This window comes from Hippocampus bargibanti, linkage group LG11 (genome assembly GCF_051943395.1).
Source record: "Hippocampus bargibanti isolate YZ-2025 linkage group LG11, ASM5194339v1, whole genome shotgun sequence".
NCBI lineage: Eukaryota > Metazoa > Chordata > Actinopteri > Syngnathiformes > Syngnathidae > Hippocampus > Hippocampus bargibanti.
Genome location: NC_142744.1, coordinates 8,840,585 through 8,858,734, shown reverse-complemented (window position 1 = coordinate 8,858,734; position 18,150 = coordinate 8,840,585). Strand labels below are relative to the sequence as shown.

The window sequence follows — 18,150 nt, the reverse complement described above, 5'->3', positions numbered from 1 at the left end:
GAGAAAAACAAGCATTCAAAATCATGTAGAACATCAATAATGTGAGACGGAAATGCTAAGGAGATCATGTTAGGTTTATTTGATTTCTTTTACATCATTAAACATTTTTAAAAGGGGCAAATGTGGATTGATTTTTTCTGTCTGGGTTATTATTGATTCATTTGCCCCTTTTTGCATACAGGTATGTCTCGTTTCTCTGACGATTAATGTTTTTGTTTTGAACGATGCAGCAAAGCTTTTGAGTGTGAAACTAGATCCAGTCTGGAGTGATGGGCAACGGATGGCGTGGATTCCTGGGCTAATGGAGCTGACCCCTTGAGGCCTGACCGGTGCATTAATGCAGCGACGGCTGGTAGATTTCCAAGGTTAAATAGTTCTTACATATTGGCCTGGATCTATTAATACAGCTTAAACTTTGACTTAAAGTTCAATTTTTGGAAAATTATTATGAATAGATGTGATGTTCCATGTTTTAGCAATTCATTTTAACAACTGTACTGTATTTAAAAATAACAGAATGAACCGAATGATATGGACAGAAGTCCTCGTCAGCTTGAGAGAGGAGTGAAGTGAATTGCTTCACATTCTTCACATTTTCAGTTTGGAGGAATGTAATACAGGAAGAGGAACGGCAGGATTTTGACTGTCCCGCTTGGAATTAGCAAACTAGGCCGTAGAGGGCACTGTTGTATTTATGTATTTAAAAAAGCTCCCTCCCTCGACAAAGCGGCTCAATATTAACAGCATTTCTCAGCATGACAATTTGTAGTCATCCACGATTTCGTGGCCACTTACCCTCGAGGTTGGGATTTGTGCAGTTACAAAAAAATGCTTTATTTTCGACTTTCGCCACATGAAGTGGTTTCATAATCGCCTTTCAAAACTCTCAATGTGACTTTACAGTCACAGGATACGTTTTCTGTTAGCTAGCTAACTAGCTAACAGATAGCTAATAATAATAATAATAATAATAATAACCAACCTTTGTAGCTGTGGGACATTCACCTCCACTGTGGCACTCGTGGGTATCCGGTTGCATGCACAACAGTGAAAAAAAAAATCAGTAGGAATAGCACAGATTAACCTATGAACCCTGGAGTAGCAAATGGGAGTTGGGGACACATTCCAAGCTGTTGCATCTGATAAAAATAGCGATTTTATGTATTTATTTATTTTAAGTTGAATACCAGATTATTCAATATGATTTCAACCAAGATAGCTTCTTCTTTTCCTTTCGGCTTTTCCCGTCAAGGGGTCGCCACAGCGAATCAGTGACCTCCATCTTCAGAGGTTTGATCCGCATGTTTGTTTTGGCCAAGCTTTTACGTCGGATGCCCTTCCTGACACAACCCTCCGTATTTATCCCGGCTTGGGACCGGCACAAGAAGACTTTTGTCCCTTTGTGGCTCCCAAACACAAAATGGTCATCGGCACAGTAACATTCAAAAAAGCAAAACTGTATGTACTCACCATTTGATGACGACACTCATAATCCCCAAAGTGTCAACCAAGATATGCGAATACAAAAATATTCGATAGCCGCAACCCTCGTACTGCCTATGTCTCATACTGTGACTGTTTCAGAGTGTGAAAGCAACACTGGCTGCTTCCAGATTGCCTTCACGTCAGCGGCAACAATAATTTAGGGACGTCGCAGACACGCCGACACAAAATAAAAGGCCGCAACTAAGCGGTCCCATCTGCTCTGAGCCAAGACGGGACGGAGTGTCATGCCAGTTCTGTATTTTAAAAAGCAGACTGCCACTTCGGGGCTCGGTTCTTCCCCCAAAGTCGTTCAGCCGAGGTCCCCTGGTGGTTGGCCAGCTCCCTGAAAGCCGTTGTTTACAAAAGTGCAAAGACAACAAAACAAGGATTCTCCAAATGTGGACATGGACATAGAAGGCGGGCTAGCAACAAGAACCTGACGAATCCATGCCACCTTCAGGAAGAAAGGAGCGTCAGCGCAGAGCGCTGCGTATGTAGAACTGTCGCGGCTTGGAATCGAAGCGGATTTACGTGGGGCAGGAGATGTGAGACAATCTCTTTTCGTCAATGGATGCTACACAGCTTCATGTTTGCTTTCAACATTTAGCTTGTGGCAGACGAGCACATTTCACCTTGAAGTCACGGTGATCCACTGGTGAAAACTTGCCCAGTCATTTTTATTTCCACTTGTCACTAGTCAGGAGTCAAATTAGGTTAAAGAACAACCCACCCCTCCCCTGTACTATCTCGGCGGGTGCAACGTCATGCCAATGTTACAGCGCAAGTCATTTTCGCTCTCGCTTTTGTTCACCTTTGCCATTACAACTGTCGCACAGTCGCTTCTTAAAAGGGAATGGCACCCTCCCGTCATAATGCACCCCATCCCCAACCCCGGTCCATTAGTGCTTTCTTCTATTGTTGTGTGGATTTCAGGATATTTTTAGTGGCCCCACTGTTGCCCCCGTGGCTCAGTGCATTAAGACAAAAATTGCCCACAACGCTCCAAGGTCTTTTTTTTTATACATTATCTCACGACATACTTTGTACAGGTACTCCCCTACTTACGAATATTTGAGTTACGAAAAACGGTACATACTAACATTTTTGTAGTAACATATGTAGTATTCTCTCCAATTATACATGTACAGTACATATCTTTATAGAGCATATATTTTATTCAATGTTTACTTTACAGGAGAAAATAATACAGGTTACTTATACACGCCTTAAACATTCTTATATAAGCCTTAAACATACATTCCAAACAAAATATAGCACTGAAGCAACTTACAAACAAATACACCTTACGAACGTCCGTTCCAAACGTATCTTGTTCGTAAATTGGGGTTTCTGTAGTCCCAGTCAACAGACGCTGATTAACTCATTCACTGCCAATGTGCAAAAACGTGGCCACTCCAGTGCCAGGATTTTTGTTAATCAAATTGCAGGACCCACAGAATATTGAGTTTTAGGACAACATAAACATTACAGCGTTAGAAATCTTTAGATTCTTCTTTCATCAGAAAAATATAGTTAATTCCTAAATTGTATGAGTCTGGAGTAATATAAGATGCAAGTGGGGGCGGCTGTAAAAAACGCAAATGCTGCCCATTTGTGAAAGTGAAAAAAAATTGCCAGAGGTCTGACATACGCGTTTTCGGCAACCCCCGCAAGAAAAAACAAAACCCGAATAAATTCGGAATGGCAGTGAATGACTTTAATGCTTGCTGATTCTGATATGAACACAAAGAGTGAAGCAACACAGGTAGCAGACAACATAACAATACTCACAGGCATAACGTCCCTATCCTCTCGCCGAAAAAAAAAAGTTAATTTCTAAATTATATGGGTCTGGAGTTATCTGAGTTTGAAATGGGGGAAGCTGCACAAAAGGCAAATGCTGCTCCCTCGTGGGAGGCGAAAACATTGCCAGAGGTGTGGCCAGCACAAGAAAAACTAAAACCCAAACAAATTTGGGAATGGTGCTCCACATCATGCTTTTCAATCCCTGAGATAAAATTCAACAAGATTGCAGCAGTACTTTGACGTCTGATTTAGCGCTCCCCAGGAGCGGCCCCTCTGACATAGAGCTATATTTTGACGGACAGGAATGGATACATTTGACGAACAATACACCTCGTTACAATGATAGCGCTTGTTGTAATTAGCGGGAACCTACGCTTCTCTTCCACGGGCTGCTTCCAATTTGCCATAATGGGGGATAATTATAAACAAAGCGGTTTAATTTAGGCCCGTCTACTATGTCATTTTGTTTTTCTTCTGTCATTGGAGGAAATCTCATTTCACAAAGGTCGGAATGTCAGAAAGGGATTCGGCATCTTCAGTAGTTTTAAAAGCTACATTGCACCTACGAATGCGCAATAAATACAATTACAGTGATACCTCGGTTCACGAACCCCTTGGCTTACAAACTTTTCAGTTTACGAATGTTAAATTGATGAAAATTTTACCTTGGCATACAATCTATTTTTCGGGATACACAGGGAGCTGCCACAATGAGTGATGTGTCGTTCGCGAACGAGCCAAATGGCAGTTGACATTTTTTTTGTCCTCTATTCCCCGCCCCCAGTCTTTGGCTAAAGCCATATGATTGGTCAAGAAAGCAGCAGTGAGGGGAGGTGATTTAAACATTGAAGAGACAGGCAGACGACAGAGAGAGACTGAGAAAATGGATAGAAAACAGTGAAATTTGGACTCGTTTCAACTTTGATAGTTCAGAGGCAGAGTGTAGACTGCAAGGTTAAAATTCCCATCAATCAGGCTCCACAAATAACCCGCACTTGATGTGAAAAGCTATTAACTCAGCTAAACAGAACACAATTGATGAGGAACAAGGTAAAATTATCGCAGAGAAAGCACTTACAAGGGATCATTCCTCAAGATGGTGAAAGAAGAAGGTTACGTTCATCATCAAGTGTTTAATACTGATGAAAGCGGCCACTCCATTCCATGGTGCTGTTGTGACTCATGGCCGTTGATGGCTTGCATAAACGGCCATCACAAAGGTAAATAAAACGACTTTATTGTTCAGTACAGTTTATTTATTTAATTATAATACCATAGCACATTTATTATACATAAAATAAGGTATATATTGTGTAGTTTTAAGGCTCAGAAAATTAGAAAGTAGAAAATTGTTTTATGGGGACCTTGGAATGGATTATTCTCATTTTAATGGTTTCCTATGGAAAATTAATTGTTGGGATACACACTTTTCGCCGTATACACTCTGTCTGGGAACCAATTAAGTATCACTGTCTATAAACACACCTAGCACGTTTCGCAGTGACATGCCAGTTTGTCTTTTGTTACACAACGGGTGATTGTTGAGGATGACTTTTGATAAACATTGAAAATTACGATTTTTGTCCAAGTCGCTGTCCAAGTCCCACCAGCCGTGCTTCTGCTACAAAATCATTGGGCAGATGGGAGCAAGCTGCTCATCCTCCTGCTGGGAAAAATGAACCCCCTTCATCCTCCTCTGCGCTTACTCTCCGTACAGCTTTCGTCGGCTCGAGCCATTGTTTCCAGAGTTCCTGTTATTTTCTTTGAAAATAGACACTGGCTCCACTCAGCGAGGACAGGGGGGCCTCGATGAAGGCGTAGTCCTCTCGTGCTTCAAAGTTTTCTGCTTTTTATTCCTTCAAGAGGGCGATTTAGTGGGAGTGGAATGAAGTCGTAAATGCTATTTTAAACGCTGCTAGGGGTTGAAATGTCTTTTATGTTCTGGTATGAAGTCTTGGAAAGTGCTCGCATTTCGCATAATTATTGAAATAGTGTTTACTCCAGTTTCCTGAAAGTACCATATTTTCTGCACTATAAGGCGCACCGAAAAGAGAATATTCAAAAGGTGATCATGTGCCTCATAATCCGGTGTGCTTTATATATGGAGATTTTTTTTAAATTTGTCATTCATTGAACGTGCACCTTATAATGCGGTGCACCTTATGTATGGAAAATGTTTCAAAATACAGTGTGACCTTGGCTCAAGAACTTAATTGGTTCCCAGACAGAGTGTGTAAGGCAAAAAGTGTGTATCCCAAAAATTGATTTCCCATAGGAAACCATTAAAATGAGAATAATTCATTCCCAGGTCCCCATAAAACATAAATTTCTACGTTCTAATTTTCTAAGCCTTAAAACTACACAAAATATACCTTATTTTATGTATAATAAATGTGCTATAGTATTATGATTAAAGAAATGAACTGTACGGTACAATAAAGTCATTTTATTTACCTTTGTGATGGTCGTTGATGGCTTGATGGAATGGAGTGTCTGGTTTCCTCAGCATTAAACACTTGATGAGGAACATAGCCTTCTTTCACCATCTTGAGGAATGATCCCTTGTAGGTGCTTTCTCTGTGATAATTATATCTAGCTCTTCATCAATTGTGAACTATTTCGCTGGGTTGATACCTTTTTGCATCAAGTGTAAAGATGATTTGTGCGGGTTATTTGTGGAAATGATTGATGAGATATTTTAATCTTCCAGTCTACACTCTGCTTTTGAATTATCGAAGTTGAAACAAGTCTAAATTTCACTGTTTTATATCCATTTTCTAACCTTTTTTCATGTTATTTCTTTTATTTTTCACTTTTGTTTTTTGGTTTAAAACTCTCCCTTTCGTGTGTGTGTGTGTGTGTGTGTGTGTGTGTGTGTGTGTGTGTGTGTGTGTGTGTGTGTGTGTGTGTGTATGTGTGTGTGTGTGTTTTCTCTCACTCCCTCTTTAATGTTTAACCCCCCTCACCCTTACTGCTGGGTTCTTGACCAATCACGAGGCTTTAACCGAAGACGCCATTTTGGTTTTGGAGCACAGCCTCACTGTCTCTCTGTCTGTAACCCCATCCCCCACTTCTGCGTTCTTGACCAATCACATGGCTTTAACCGAAGACTGGAGGCAGGGAATAGAGGACAAAAACAGTGGCCACCATTTTCTTGTTCGGAGAACGGGCTCGTTTGGGAACGACACATCACTCATGTGGCAGCTCCGTGTGTGTCCCGAAAAATTGTTCGTATGCCAAGGTAAAATTTTCATAAATGTAACGTTCGTAAACGGAAAAGTTTGTAAGCCAAAGGGTTCGTAAGGTTTCACTGTATGTCATTCATTGAAGGTGCGTCTTATATTCCAGAAAATACGGTAATTTAATTTTAATATTGCCTTTTCTTATTTTTATGCATTTTATTTACAGTATTTTCCACACTATAAGGAGCATCTTCAATGAATGATGTTTCACAAAGTTTTCCATATATAAGGCACACCACATTATAAGGCGTAACAGAAGGTTATATTATGCACCCATGAGACGGTGCTGTTGTGACTCAATATTACTTCACATATAAGGTGCTCTGGCGTATAAGGCGCAGGGTGATCTTTTGAAGAAAATGAATCCATTTGGTTGATCCTTATACACCAGAAAATACGGTATTTCAAATATAAGGCACACCGGATTATAAAGTGCAGGATTATCCTTTGAAGGAAATGAAGGCTTTAGGGTGCGCCGTAAAATACGGTACTTGATTTCAATAAAGTGTGTAGGCTTCTTACAGGTACATTATATTTGTTTCCTCGTCTAGGTTTTAAATCTTAAATTGTGTATCACAATTCTTAACAGTGAAATTCAACTTTAAAATGTTCTTTCCAAAAATGTTTCATTTATTTTGATTTATACTCAAGTACATGACTTACTCAAGTACTTTTTTCATCTCAGATTAAGAGTACATTTCTTCTCGATAAATTGAAAAGAAAACGGGGAGTAAGAATACCTTAGCCTGCGAACAAGCTGCAAACAAAGACGAGTGACTTTGGTGTAAGATGGCAAAGGACAAATCCGATGTGGGTAGCTCGTGAGCAACGGATGGTGCCAAACGTTCCAGGAGGGTGTCAAACTCCTTCAGTCAGAGCGCTGCCTACTTTCATGCCGCCGTTGGTGGAAACCCCACCTACCTCCTTTTTTTGCTTCTCCCCTCCCACCTCCTTCCCTACAATCCCCTCCTCTCTTGCTCCGTCTCCGGCAGAGGAATCTCGGGCAGCGTTTTAATTGCGCTGCGCGATACGGGACTTCGGTTACCTGAATGAGCTGGGCTCCGGACCTGGTTTTCTTAGTCCGCGGGGCCAGAGGCCATATGGAGTCAGTTTCCGCAGAACTTTTGGATTTCATATGGAGGTGAAAGAGGGGCTTCCAAAATCCCGGTACAGACGAGTCTATGTGAGCGAATGAAGACGGAGTAAAAGAGGAGGAGGAGGAGAGGGGAGGGGAGGGAAAGAAGCCAGAATACGGAGAGAGAGACAGAATCAGGCAGCAAATGAGACAGAGCAAGACAGCGTGAGAGGTAAAAAGAAAGACAAAGGGGAGGGAAGGTGAGGGGGTTAAGGGGCCCTGTTGAGGATAGAGGAGGAAGGAAAAAAGTTGGGAGAAAGAAAAGAGAAAGGGGAGGAATAGAGCTGTAGAAGAAAAAGTGGGGGAGACAACAGACAGGAAGGAAAAGGCGGGGGGCGTCTTAAGTGGAGGGAGACGAGGTGGTGGGGAGGGAAAGAGCGAAGGAGAAGTTTTATCTGACGCACGAGATGAAGAAAACAGAATAAGTGAATGACGGGACTTCACGGAGCCAACAGAGGTTTTTACAACCCGTTTTCAATGCGCGCCTCTTTGGACATGTACACGGAAGGCGGGCCAGGAACGAGACCCCGACGACTCCTCCAGCCCAACGGCATCGCCGGCCCGTGCCCCTGCCAGCACTGCGCCCGCTACGGTGGACCGGGATACCGAGTAGGATCCGGTCGACACCCAGACGATGGCCACACAGACACCCAACCTCCTCGAGTGAAGGATGTTGGGGCAAGGGCCTCCAAAGGTGGTCATTGGAGCCTTCAGAGACACCCTACGTTCCCGGGGCCAGGCACTTGCGGCCACTCCGATGACTCGGCCCAACTCAGCCCCCGTTGTGAGTTGAACCCCTCCTTCTGGAGCCACTCGTCTGAGTTTGATGCAAGACACTGGCTGGGTTTCAGGGAGCAATGTGACTGCGTGACCGCATACAACCGTACCAGAGGATACCCCTTTCACCTCCGTATACCGCATCCACTACCTCATCTGCGGGTCAACGGTCAAGTGGATGGATATAACAGGAACGCGCACTGTGATGTATTGGTGGACGAAGGAGAGGACGCTTCTACGTCTACCCTGATAAATAGCCAATTGGTTCATCCATTTCCCATTGGTAATGGACACTGTGCACCAAAACATAAGCCGACCAAGAGACGAGATACTCATCAGGAATCTGCGATATCAGGGGAGAACTGGGATGGAAACCCTCACAAAGCTTTCTTCCCCACCGAAGTCCCACAAAAGCACTTCACCGGGGACAAACCAGTTTGCATCTGCGAACCAGTTGACGTCAGTCCAGAAGCGCAGGTCTCCAACCGGCATCAAGGCCACGGTTCGTTTTTGGCAAAGAAGCCAAAGGGGCAGGAGTCAGTAAGGGATCAGATCCGACAAGTGGTGACGGATCTGGAGGATGTCTTGGGAGGTTTGAAGAAGATTCACGTGGAGATGAAAGAGGTAGGAGACTGACACGAAATATCCCATCTCTGGCCTTATAGCCTTCATTTAAAAATTGTATCTTGGAGGTCACTGTCCTAAGAAAGTTTTGTTCTATCCTAAGGTGATATTGAGAGCATCAATACATTTTTCGATGAAAAATCCATTTGTTTCCATCAGGTCATCGATCAGATCGATCATCTCACAGCTAACATGGACCTCAGCGAAGATCCGTGCCACGTCGTCTGTGGGTCAACAGGAAATCTTCGCACCTCTGCTCACCGAGGAAAATTAGCTTCCTCGCCTCTGCGGAATCACAAGCACACCCAGGTGGAGTGGCCGAGGAGTTCCGACGAGGAGCGCGTTATTCTGAGAACAAATTCTCCATCCCCTGTTCACCTGGCATCTGTGGTCAAAACCCGCCGCTTCACTTCCAAGGCCCTTCAACACACAAATGGGCATCCACCTCTACCGTCAGACCACAAATCGGACAACCCGGAGTCCCATCCGCAAAACCCCAATCCTCAAATCCTCATTAGCAACAGCGCAACTACACACCCAAAGATCCAGAAACCTCCGCTGTACCCGCAGAACGGATTTTGCGGCATAGACTCACAACCTTCGAACAAAACGCCAAAGACCCCCGCATACGTCTGGAGAGGCTGCCAGAACAACAGCGCGGTGTGAAGACATGGTGGCAGCGGTGGTCTGCCCCAGCGCCATTAGGCTTGAAACATGATACCCTGCGGCAGCCAGTGGAGGTCAGCGCAATTCCAACCAGAGGAAACAACTCACGGTAAGTTCACACGAACAGGGCCCCTGTTCTTACTTCTTTACAGCGACGCTGTCTGTCTATTTGGCACTTGGGCCTTCAGTGGGGACTTACCGACTTAAACCACCTCTTAATTCCATTACCATTATAACCTGATTCAAGGACCCTGTATACTGTATATCTATACAGTACTGTACACAGTATCCATATCTATAAATGAGACAGATAGAGAAAGGGGGGGGGGACTACAGAAACGAAGCGAATAGACTGTCGGTAATCCAAAAATCCAATTTCAGAAAGGAGTGATGGATTTGAATTTAGTTTGTAATTTGCAGATCGTTCCTTCCTCCAACACTGCTTTATAGTGTTGATTTTACCAGTGACATCGTCCGTGTTTACAGGAAGCTTCGCCACAGTCGGGAACTGAATTGCGGCTCTCATGCCTGTGACTAAAATTGTTTTTTTGAATGTGTTGTGTAGTTTCTGTGTGAGTGTGGGCGGCTGGGCGGCCAGCGTGTCTGCATTTGTTGATGTCACATGACTTTCCAGTCTACAATGGACGAACTGCCTCGTTGAAAAATAATTCAAAAGCAGTGGGAGAAAATCTAACAAAATAAAAATGAAGTACATTTTTAACTCATTCACTGCCAGACGTGCAAAAATATGTCCACTACAGTACCAGGGTTTTTGTCATTTTCACTGAAATTTCAGGAACTATAGAATATTGAGTTTTAGGACTACATAAACATTCAATGCAGCATTAGAAACCTTAGATCCACTTCTTCCAGCAAAAAAAAAAAAAGAGTTAATTCCTAGGTTTTATGGATCTGGAGTAATATGAGGTGAAATTAGGGCCTGCTGTACAAAAGGCAAATGCTGCCCCCTCATGGAAGGGAAAAAATATTGCCAGAGGTCTGACCAGTGCTTTATCGCCCCCCTCCCCCCTCCTCAACCCCACATGAAAAAACAAAACCCGAACAAATTCAGGAATGGCCCTCCATGTCATATTTTCAATTCTCGAATAAATTTGGGAATGGCAGTGAATGAGTTAAGGTAGCTCGTATCTGAAGCATAGGCCGGTGAACATGTCTGCCTCAAAATGGATGTCCATTTTTAAACAACTTTATTCTCATCAGTTTTATCAATTTGAACATTAAATATTTTGTTCTTGCAGTGCACCAAAAAAAATGTTTGCATATGATTGTAATTGATAGTAAATTTTTGAAATAATGAACGTTGAAATATCAGTATGTTTTTCCCATACCGTTCTTTTGACTCATTCACTGCCATTCACAAATTTATAATGACATAGAGCGCCTTTCCCAAATTTGTTCGATTTTTGTTTTTTCTTGTTTGGGTGCCGATAAAGCGCTGGAGATGGCCTCTGGCGGTGTTTTATCTTCCCACAAGGGGGCAGCATTTCCCTTTTTTCCATGTTGGTGCTTTGTTCCAACTTCAGTTATTGTTAAAGCGCTATATAAACCAATATGTACAGTATGTATAACATTATATTATGGCCAGCCACCCTCACTTCAAGCTCATAACTCCAGACCCGTATAACTTAGGAATTAACTCTTTTTTTCTGAAAAAAAGAAGAGAGTCTAAGATTTCTTACGCTGCATTGAATGTTGTGGTCTTAAAACTCAATATTCTGTGAATCCTGGAATTTAAGTGACAATGACAAAAACTTCGGCACCAGAGTGGACACATTTTTTTCACGTCTGGCAGTGAATGAGTTAAGTACTATGAGTTGATCTGTATTAATTTTTTTTTTACAATTTTATTTTTCTTTTTCCTTAAATGCAGTATGTGAATCATTTTTGCCAGATTTTCCTCAAAGTGTGCGCCACTAAGACTGGTGTCTGCTTTTTTGACATCAAATCTGGTTGCAAGTTACTCTTTTGTCCTTTAAGCCTTAAAATGCGAGGGCACAAAGGCAGATTGAATCGTGAAAGTCTTTTTGTTTTTTTGCAATGTGCATTAGTCATGCCTGAACGGGTAGCTGGCGGCAGCTCAGATGGACTTTTTGGCACCATAAGACCCCCTCGGGCAACCAATCGCCTGTAGTCAAAGACACAATAGAGGCATGGTCATATTTACAGGATGATCACAGCTCTGACTCAAGATTGCCATAATCTTCACCTTTTCTTCTTAGTGGTGATTACTCTTTATGTCAGCAAGAAAGCCCACTTAGACAGTTAAAAGCCACCCCCTCCCAAAAAAAGACCACCTTTGCAGATGTTGCGGCTAACTCCTCGTACTTCCCTCTTGTGCAGACTATGTGCAACTGCAGTGTATTTTTCATTTTAGGCAAGCGTAGTCTGGTTTTAATCATAAAACCCCCATTTGGCCATCTGCCATACGGATTTGAGGCGAGCCTTTGGTACATTTGTGGCGTCCATGCAAACCCCACTATGTCTCCTCCACCGCAACGAAGGGAGATGAGTATTTAGCTCTGACGAGTTTATTCACTTTGATTAGAGATGAATTTGTTTTTAACTTAGGCATACTAGTACAGTATTATGACTAACTTCCCAGAAAGTGTGTGTAAGGCAAAAAGTTCGTCTGCCAAACATTAATTACCCATAAGAAAGCATTAAAAATTTGAATAATGCGTTCCTAGGTCCCCATAAAACAATTTTCTACTACATAAGCCTTAAAACTACACAAAATATACCTTATTTTATGGATCATAAATGTGCTATTGCATTCTAATTAAAGAAATAAACTATACGCTATAATAAAGTCGTTTTATTTACCTTTGTGATGGCCGTTGATGTAGTTGCCTCTTGATGATATCCAAGTAAAGTTGCCGTGCTTTCTCTGCGATAATACCCTCACTCACACAGTCCCCTGATAGCTGCTTTTCGTTAATCCAAATCAGCAGAAGTTTTTCAATCTCTTCTATTGCTTGAGACCGTTGCTTAGACAACACAGAAACTCTCTTAGTCACACGTAGCAATGGTTATCTTAGCATACTGGTACTAGGACGCTAAGTCACACAAACACACACCTCATTCGTTTTTCGAGGATCTCCTTCTTCTGCTCGACAGTATTTTTCTTTTGTGTCCTCTTCGGCTTAACACTAGCCTGTGGTGGGGTATTTTTTAGTCCCATAATAGAAAAAGTACTCCACTCGATAACAGACCACATCTGCACTCAAAGACTCAAAGAAAGTGGTTGTGGAAAACTAGTCCGCCAGCCACCGTGGCACTGTTCGACCGTGTGGTTTGGTTCGTCCGCCGAAAACTAGTTTGTATGCAAAGATTATATTCTCTCGAATTTAATGTTCGTAAGGCGAAAAGTTCGTGAGCTAAAGCGTTTGTAAGCCGAGGTATCACTGGAATTGTTTTGGGGTGCTGTGTTTTCCTCCCGTGGTGTTAAAAAAGTGCATTTTAGATTCTTGATCCGCAGTTTGAGAATCAGCGTGTTTTTTTGAAGTTTATTTGAAGAATAAATTACAGTGCCTTTGTATTTGAGTACAAATAGATATTTAATCATTTATATTTGTCCCTCGGAATGGCTGGCGACTAGTCCAGGGTGCTCCCGGCCTCATGCCAATCAGCCGTGAGAGGCTACAGCTCACTTGTCGATCAAAATGGCTGGATAGACACCGACTAACCAAAATCCTCCTGCTGAAAAAGAAATCTGGTGTGGGAGTTGGATAGGTTAAGGTGTCATTTCACACTTGCGAGTTAGCCAGGTACTCCAGATTCAAACTACTTAAATAGAGGCAAATTTCAAGTCATGTTTTTTGAAATGCATCCCCCTTTAGCAGTTATTAGGCATCTTCCAGACTCGAGTGATGCTGTTGACATTTTGAAGCTCGGAATCTCAAGGATTTAGTCACTCTGAGTGGGTTCAGTGCCATTTCGGCTTGCACAACAGATTGGGTGCAGTGTTACTCAGCCACGCGCTCTGTACATTATTGTTCATAAAGGAATTCATTCACGGTGAAATCACCAAGGTTGGCAAAGTAAAATTAGGAATTTGATTAACATGTACCAAAAAAAAATTTGCCGCAACATTTTTTTAAAGTTCTCAGTTACCTCTTTGGTGCTGCTTTCTTTAATTTTCCTCCTTTGTTGCATTGTAAGGATTTCGCTCAATATTTTATAACCTATTTTTGATATTACTAACTGCCTTTATATCCTCCCTTTTTTATCTTTTTTTTTCCCCAATTCACTCAATTCATGACTCTATTATTTGTACTCAGGGTATTTTTTGTTATTGTGACTTAATAATAGACAATAACTTGCTCAGTTGATTTTTTAAAAGTAAATCAATAAATAGATTCACATCATGTGAAAGCACCATGACGCACAAGTACAGTGGGAGGAGGGGAAAAAAAGGCCTTCTTTTCAGCACAGATAAAAGATGAACAGTCGCCTTTTTGGGACACTGCCAGTTACTTAACAAGAAAATCCTTGAGCCAAAATAGAGCTCGCGTGTATGGTCCAATTTGATGTAAAGATATGAGCTGACAAAGGTGGACAATGTTAATAATTTGTTTCTTTTGTGTTGATGTCCTTTCAGCAGGAGAAGCTGTGGAGCGTGACCTCGGGGCAGGATATTTCGGAGCAGAAAACAGCTTAAGCTCTATGATTTCAGTGGCGGAACTGCCAAATACGTTGACGGATAAACTGGAATGAAACAAACGGAGATGATCTGCTTCCTGAGAGGATACCAGCCCATGAGCAGAGATAGTGACAAAAGCGTGTCATGGCACGTCTGTCTTTTGTCAGTGATGAAATGAAAGCATCCATTCCATACTAAGTATGAAGTGGACCATGGACTGAACAACTATGCAACTGGAAAACAGAAAAATGACTTACACGCGCGACTGTGTGGAAAATATTTGCGCGTTAGAAGCATGTACCCCGGGTCAAAAGTTTCCATCATTTTAAATCACTGCTTTTATAATGTAGTAAAAATATAAATTAACACCAATTCATCTCAATTGAAGGTGGAATTTGAAGATAGCAAGATTGGAAAGTACCCTCACTTTTTTTTCTCCTCCAGAAATCTTTAACCAAAGCCAGATCCAGAAACACAGTGACCTCCTGTGGCTAAAATCAGAAGGCGGCCATTTGCCTCGACTTTCCTCTCTCGATAGCGAGAATGCGCCTAGTTTATTTTTTGATGTCGGTGGAAAGATTAGTTGTCAATCATGGCTGTTCATGAACACTTGTGAAGTGCTTAATTGTGATAAGGAGTCGCAAGGAACGATGACCAGCTTGAACAAAATTGCAGCGCTAGCAATACTAAGCGATTTTATTAGCACTGCACGCTAGCCGATGTTAGCCAGCGTTGCTACATTGGTCAATGTCAGTATTTGTTATCATGCCATGATAAAACTAAAAGTGAAAATTCATATTGGAAATTACAATCAGTTCAAAATTGAAAAGCGTTGATGAATTTATCGCACAGAATTGTTGCTTCTGAATCCCATCATACCCTATTTTTCTCTGCCACTGCTCATATTTTGGCCAGTATTTGGCAAACAAAAAAATGGGCATTCTTGTTTTCATTTTCCAGTGGTTTATATCCCTAATTAGTTTCAGCAAATTCCCCAAAGCTCATACTAACAGTTAAGGCCCTGTAGTGTTTTCTAAAGCTCACTCCCCTCTCAGGTTGAAATGGGTACACATGGTACTAATGTCTGATTGCGGTCATGGAAAATTGTTTCCCTGAAAATGGCTCATTCAACCCAAAATGTTGGATAACATAAACAGGAAAACGAATTGGATGAATGACAAGCACAGGTGATCTCCAGACATTTGTTGGCTATTGATAATCAGAATGATCGTTTCTCTAGCCGTTTTGTGAGTAATTGTCAAAGGTCATTCAAGCACTTACCTTGAAAATCAGGGGTTTTAATTTTTTTTTTACACCACCAAAAAAAACAAAAAAAAAAAAACAAATACACTTCTCTCCATGTATCAACAAATGATCATCAACATTAAGTGCAAGCACAGCTAATCTGACCCCTAAAACAGATTAAAATATATTGCACACATAAAATACTTTAAAAAGTATACTAGTACATATTTAACAATATAGCTCTTAAAATGAAAACCAAATGTATCGTACTTAAATACACCTGGAGCTTACATACCACACGTTGATCACCACGGCATTAAAAATTATGTCATTTGAAGCGCGGGGAAGAACGAATTAATTTTGTTTTGAGATGATTAACTGGTTGCACTAAATAGCAAAGAATCGGTGGCAGCTAACGTGAATGTATATGCGTATCTTTAAAGCTGCTTTTTAAAAAAAATAAACGGTTCAGATAAAGGAAGGTTGGATTTTTTTACTGTGTGCCTGATGAGATAGAAGTGCAGTTAGCCTGAATTCGTTTGCGTGTATGTGTGCGCGTGGGTGTTTCTCAAATAAATCAATCTGACACCTCAATTATCCGGCAGACGAGATAATGGAACTCTGAATGTCCTATATTTTAACTTTGAAATAAAAAAGAAGCGACTCTACCATTTCAGTGTCCTTGTCAAGATGGATGGGAAAAAGAGGGGACACTGCTGATCACGAGGGGCACTGCACGAACTCGAAAGACTGTTTGTTTTAAGTCTCGGACAGGCTCGCTTGGGCGGGGTTTAGTCAGGGTCTGTGTGCGTTTGTTCAAAACTTGTCTGAGAATTCCATCCGGCTGCTCTCATTAGCTTGTGCTGCTATCAGAGTTCACTCATTGATGGCATGTAAGTCAAAGTAAATGTCAATCAAGCATGCAGTCTCCTTCGGAGTTTTCTGATTACTATATTCGCCAGAAAACAAAACAAACAAGTAAAACAATGGTGTCAAAGTCAAGGCCCGGGGAACAAATCTGGCCCACTGTATCATTTTATTCGGTCCACGAAAGCAAATCAAGCATGTCAAGTGCCATGATGCTTACTAAAGTCCGAACCAAGATTTCAAATTGTCGTATGTAAACCACCGTAACAGTAATTATTCTTGAATTCAGATTTGAAAAGTAGTTATTAATTAATTTGTTGTGCGTTCTGTATGTAATATGTGTAGGAGATGAAACAGTCTAATGGTTTCCCCAAATTCAGAACGTCCCTTGAGAGGAAACCGTAACTACACTGTGCCCCGCGGCAAAAAAAAAATGAGCTTGACACCCCTGAGGTATAAGAAACAACACGGGTCGAAAGTACTGCAATGTTCTGCTGTTTTGATCTTGGTGACCTATCATTAAAATCATTCGGCACCCATTTGTATCCTCCAACATCAGAAATGTACTTCTAAAATACTTTTCTTGGCCCAAAATACTCATAATATTAGTCTGTAGCCAGTTAAGCTAACAAAGCTAGCTGCTGAAGACAAACGTCTGCATTCTGGGCTATTGCTGCTTTTATTTTTTTTTATTGTTTTTTTTTTGCTGCTTTTATTTTTTTTATTATTATTATTTTTTTGTAATTATTGTACAGACGCTCCACAACTTACGAACGAGATACGTTCCGAAAAGTCGTCTGTTATTGATTCAGTGCTATATTTTGTATGGAATGTATGTTTAAGGCTTATATAAGTATGTTTAAGGTTTATATAAATATGTTTAAGGCTTGTATAAGTAAATACATGTTACTTGTACTGAAAAATAAACATGTAATAAAATATATGCTCTTACATTGTATTAAATAAAGTCACAAGAGAGAATACTGCATGTATTACTCCAAAAATGTTCAGATTTATCGTTGTTCGTAACTCGAATGTAAGTCTAGTGGTAACTTGTGACCACTAATACTACTAATACCACTAAATACCACTAGTTACCACTAATGTCTAGTGGTAACTTGTGAGTGAATCTGCAACAGTTTCCAATCAATTCCTTGAGAGTCGTTGATACGGCCTGGTTAACCTTCAAAGGCACACGGTACGATTCAGCTTGAGCAAGGCACTGATGGTTGTCGTCAAGGCTTTTCAATGGCGTTGGAAAGAGGAATGCATTTTTTGCGTTTCCTAAATACCGCGGGCTGTGCTGAAAGACTCTCAAGGACGGTGTAGTCAGTTTGCCGAATGTTGTTGCTGCTTATTGTCAGAGCTGGAAAAAGTACTGACACTGTGAAGCAATGAATGGAGAAATCCCGTTTGAGTTCTTCTTACTTCACAGGAATCATTCTTGAAGGCAACACTATCCATGTCGATGTCACACAAAGCTCCTATAAAGCTGTTTCAGAGGTTCATATCTGAATACATAACACTTGATTGAAGATGATTGCCAAAGACGTGCTAAGACTGAGAACTATGCAATGCTCAATATTGGGAGTACATTTTAAAAACAGTAATAACATATTTTCCAGTGTATAAGCAGTGTC

At 41.4% G+C, this 18,150-nt stretch overlaps 1 protein-coding gene across 2 annotated transcripts; it reads left to right on the top strand.

The window, feature by feature from the left end:
- Positions 1-6,181: 6,181 nt before the first annotated feature.
- On the top strand, positions 6,182-17,453 carry LOC148891413 (uncharacterized). 2 transcript variants are annotated; one of them, XM_089008709.1, is made up of 3 exons: positions 6,182-9,069; positions 9,229-9,844; positions 14,360-17,453. In XM_089008709.1, the coding sequence occupies exons 1-2, from the start codon at positions 8,098-8,100 to the stop codon at positions 9,733-9,735; spliced, it is 1,479 nt and encodes a 492-aa protein (XP_088864835.1). In that variant the 5' UTR covers positions 6,182-8,097; the 3' UTR covers positions 9,736-9,844; positions 14,360-17,453. The 2 variants fall into 2 exon arrangements, with proteins under 2 accessions (XP_088864835.1, XP_088864834.1); XM_089008708.1 differs by having other exon boundaries at positions 14,357-17,453.
- The last annotated feature ends 697 nt before the right edge of the window (positions 17,454-18,150 follow it).

Bases quoted from the DNA above. Each gene is read 5' to 3' on its own strand.
- LOC148891413 (XM_089008709.1), top strand. From the start codon at position 8,098: ATGACGGGACTTCACGGAGCCAACAGAGGTTTTTACAACCCGTTTTCA. The intron at 9,070-9,228 runs GTAGGAGACTGA...TGTTTCCATCAG, and splicing joins TTCACGTGGAGATGAAAGAG to GTCATCGATCAGATCGATCA.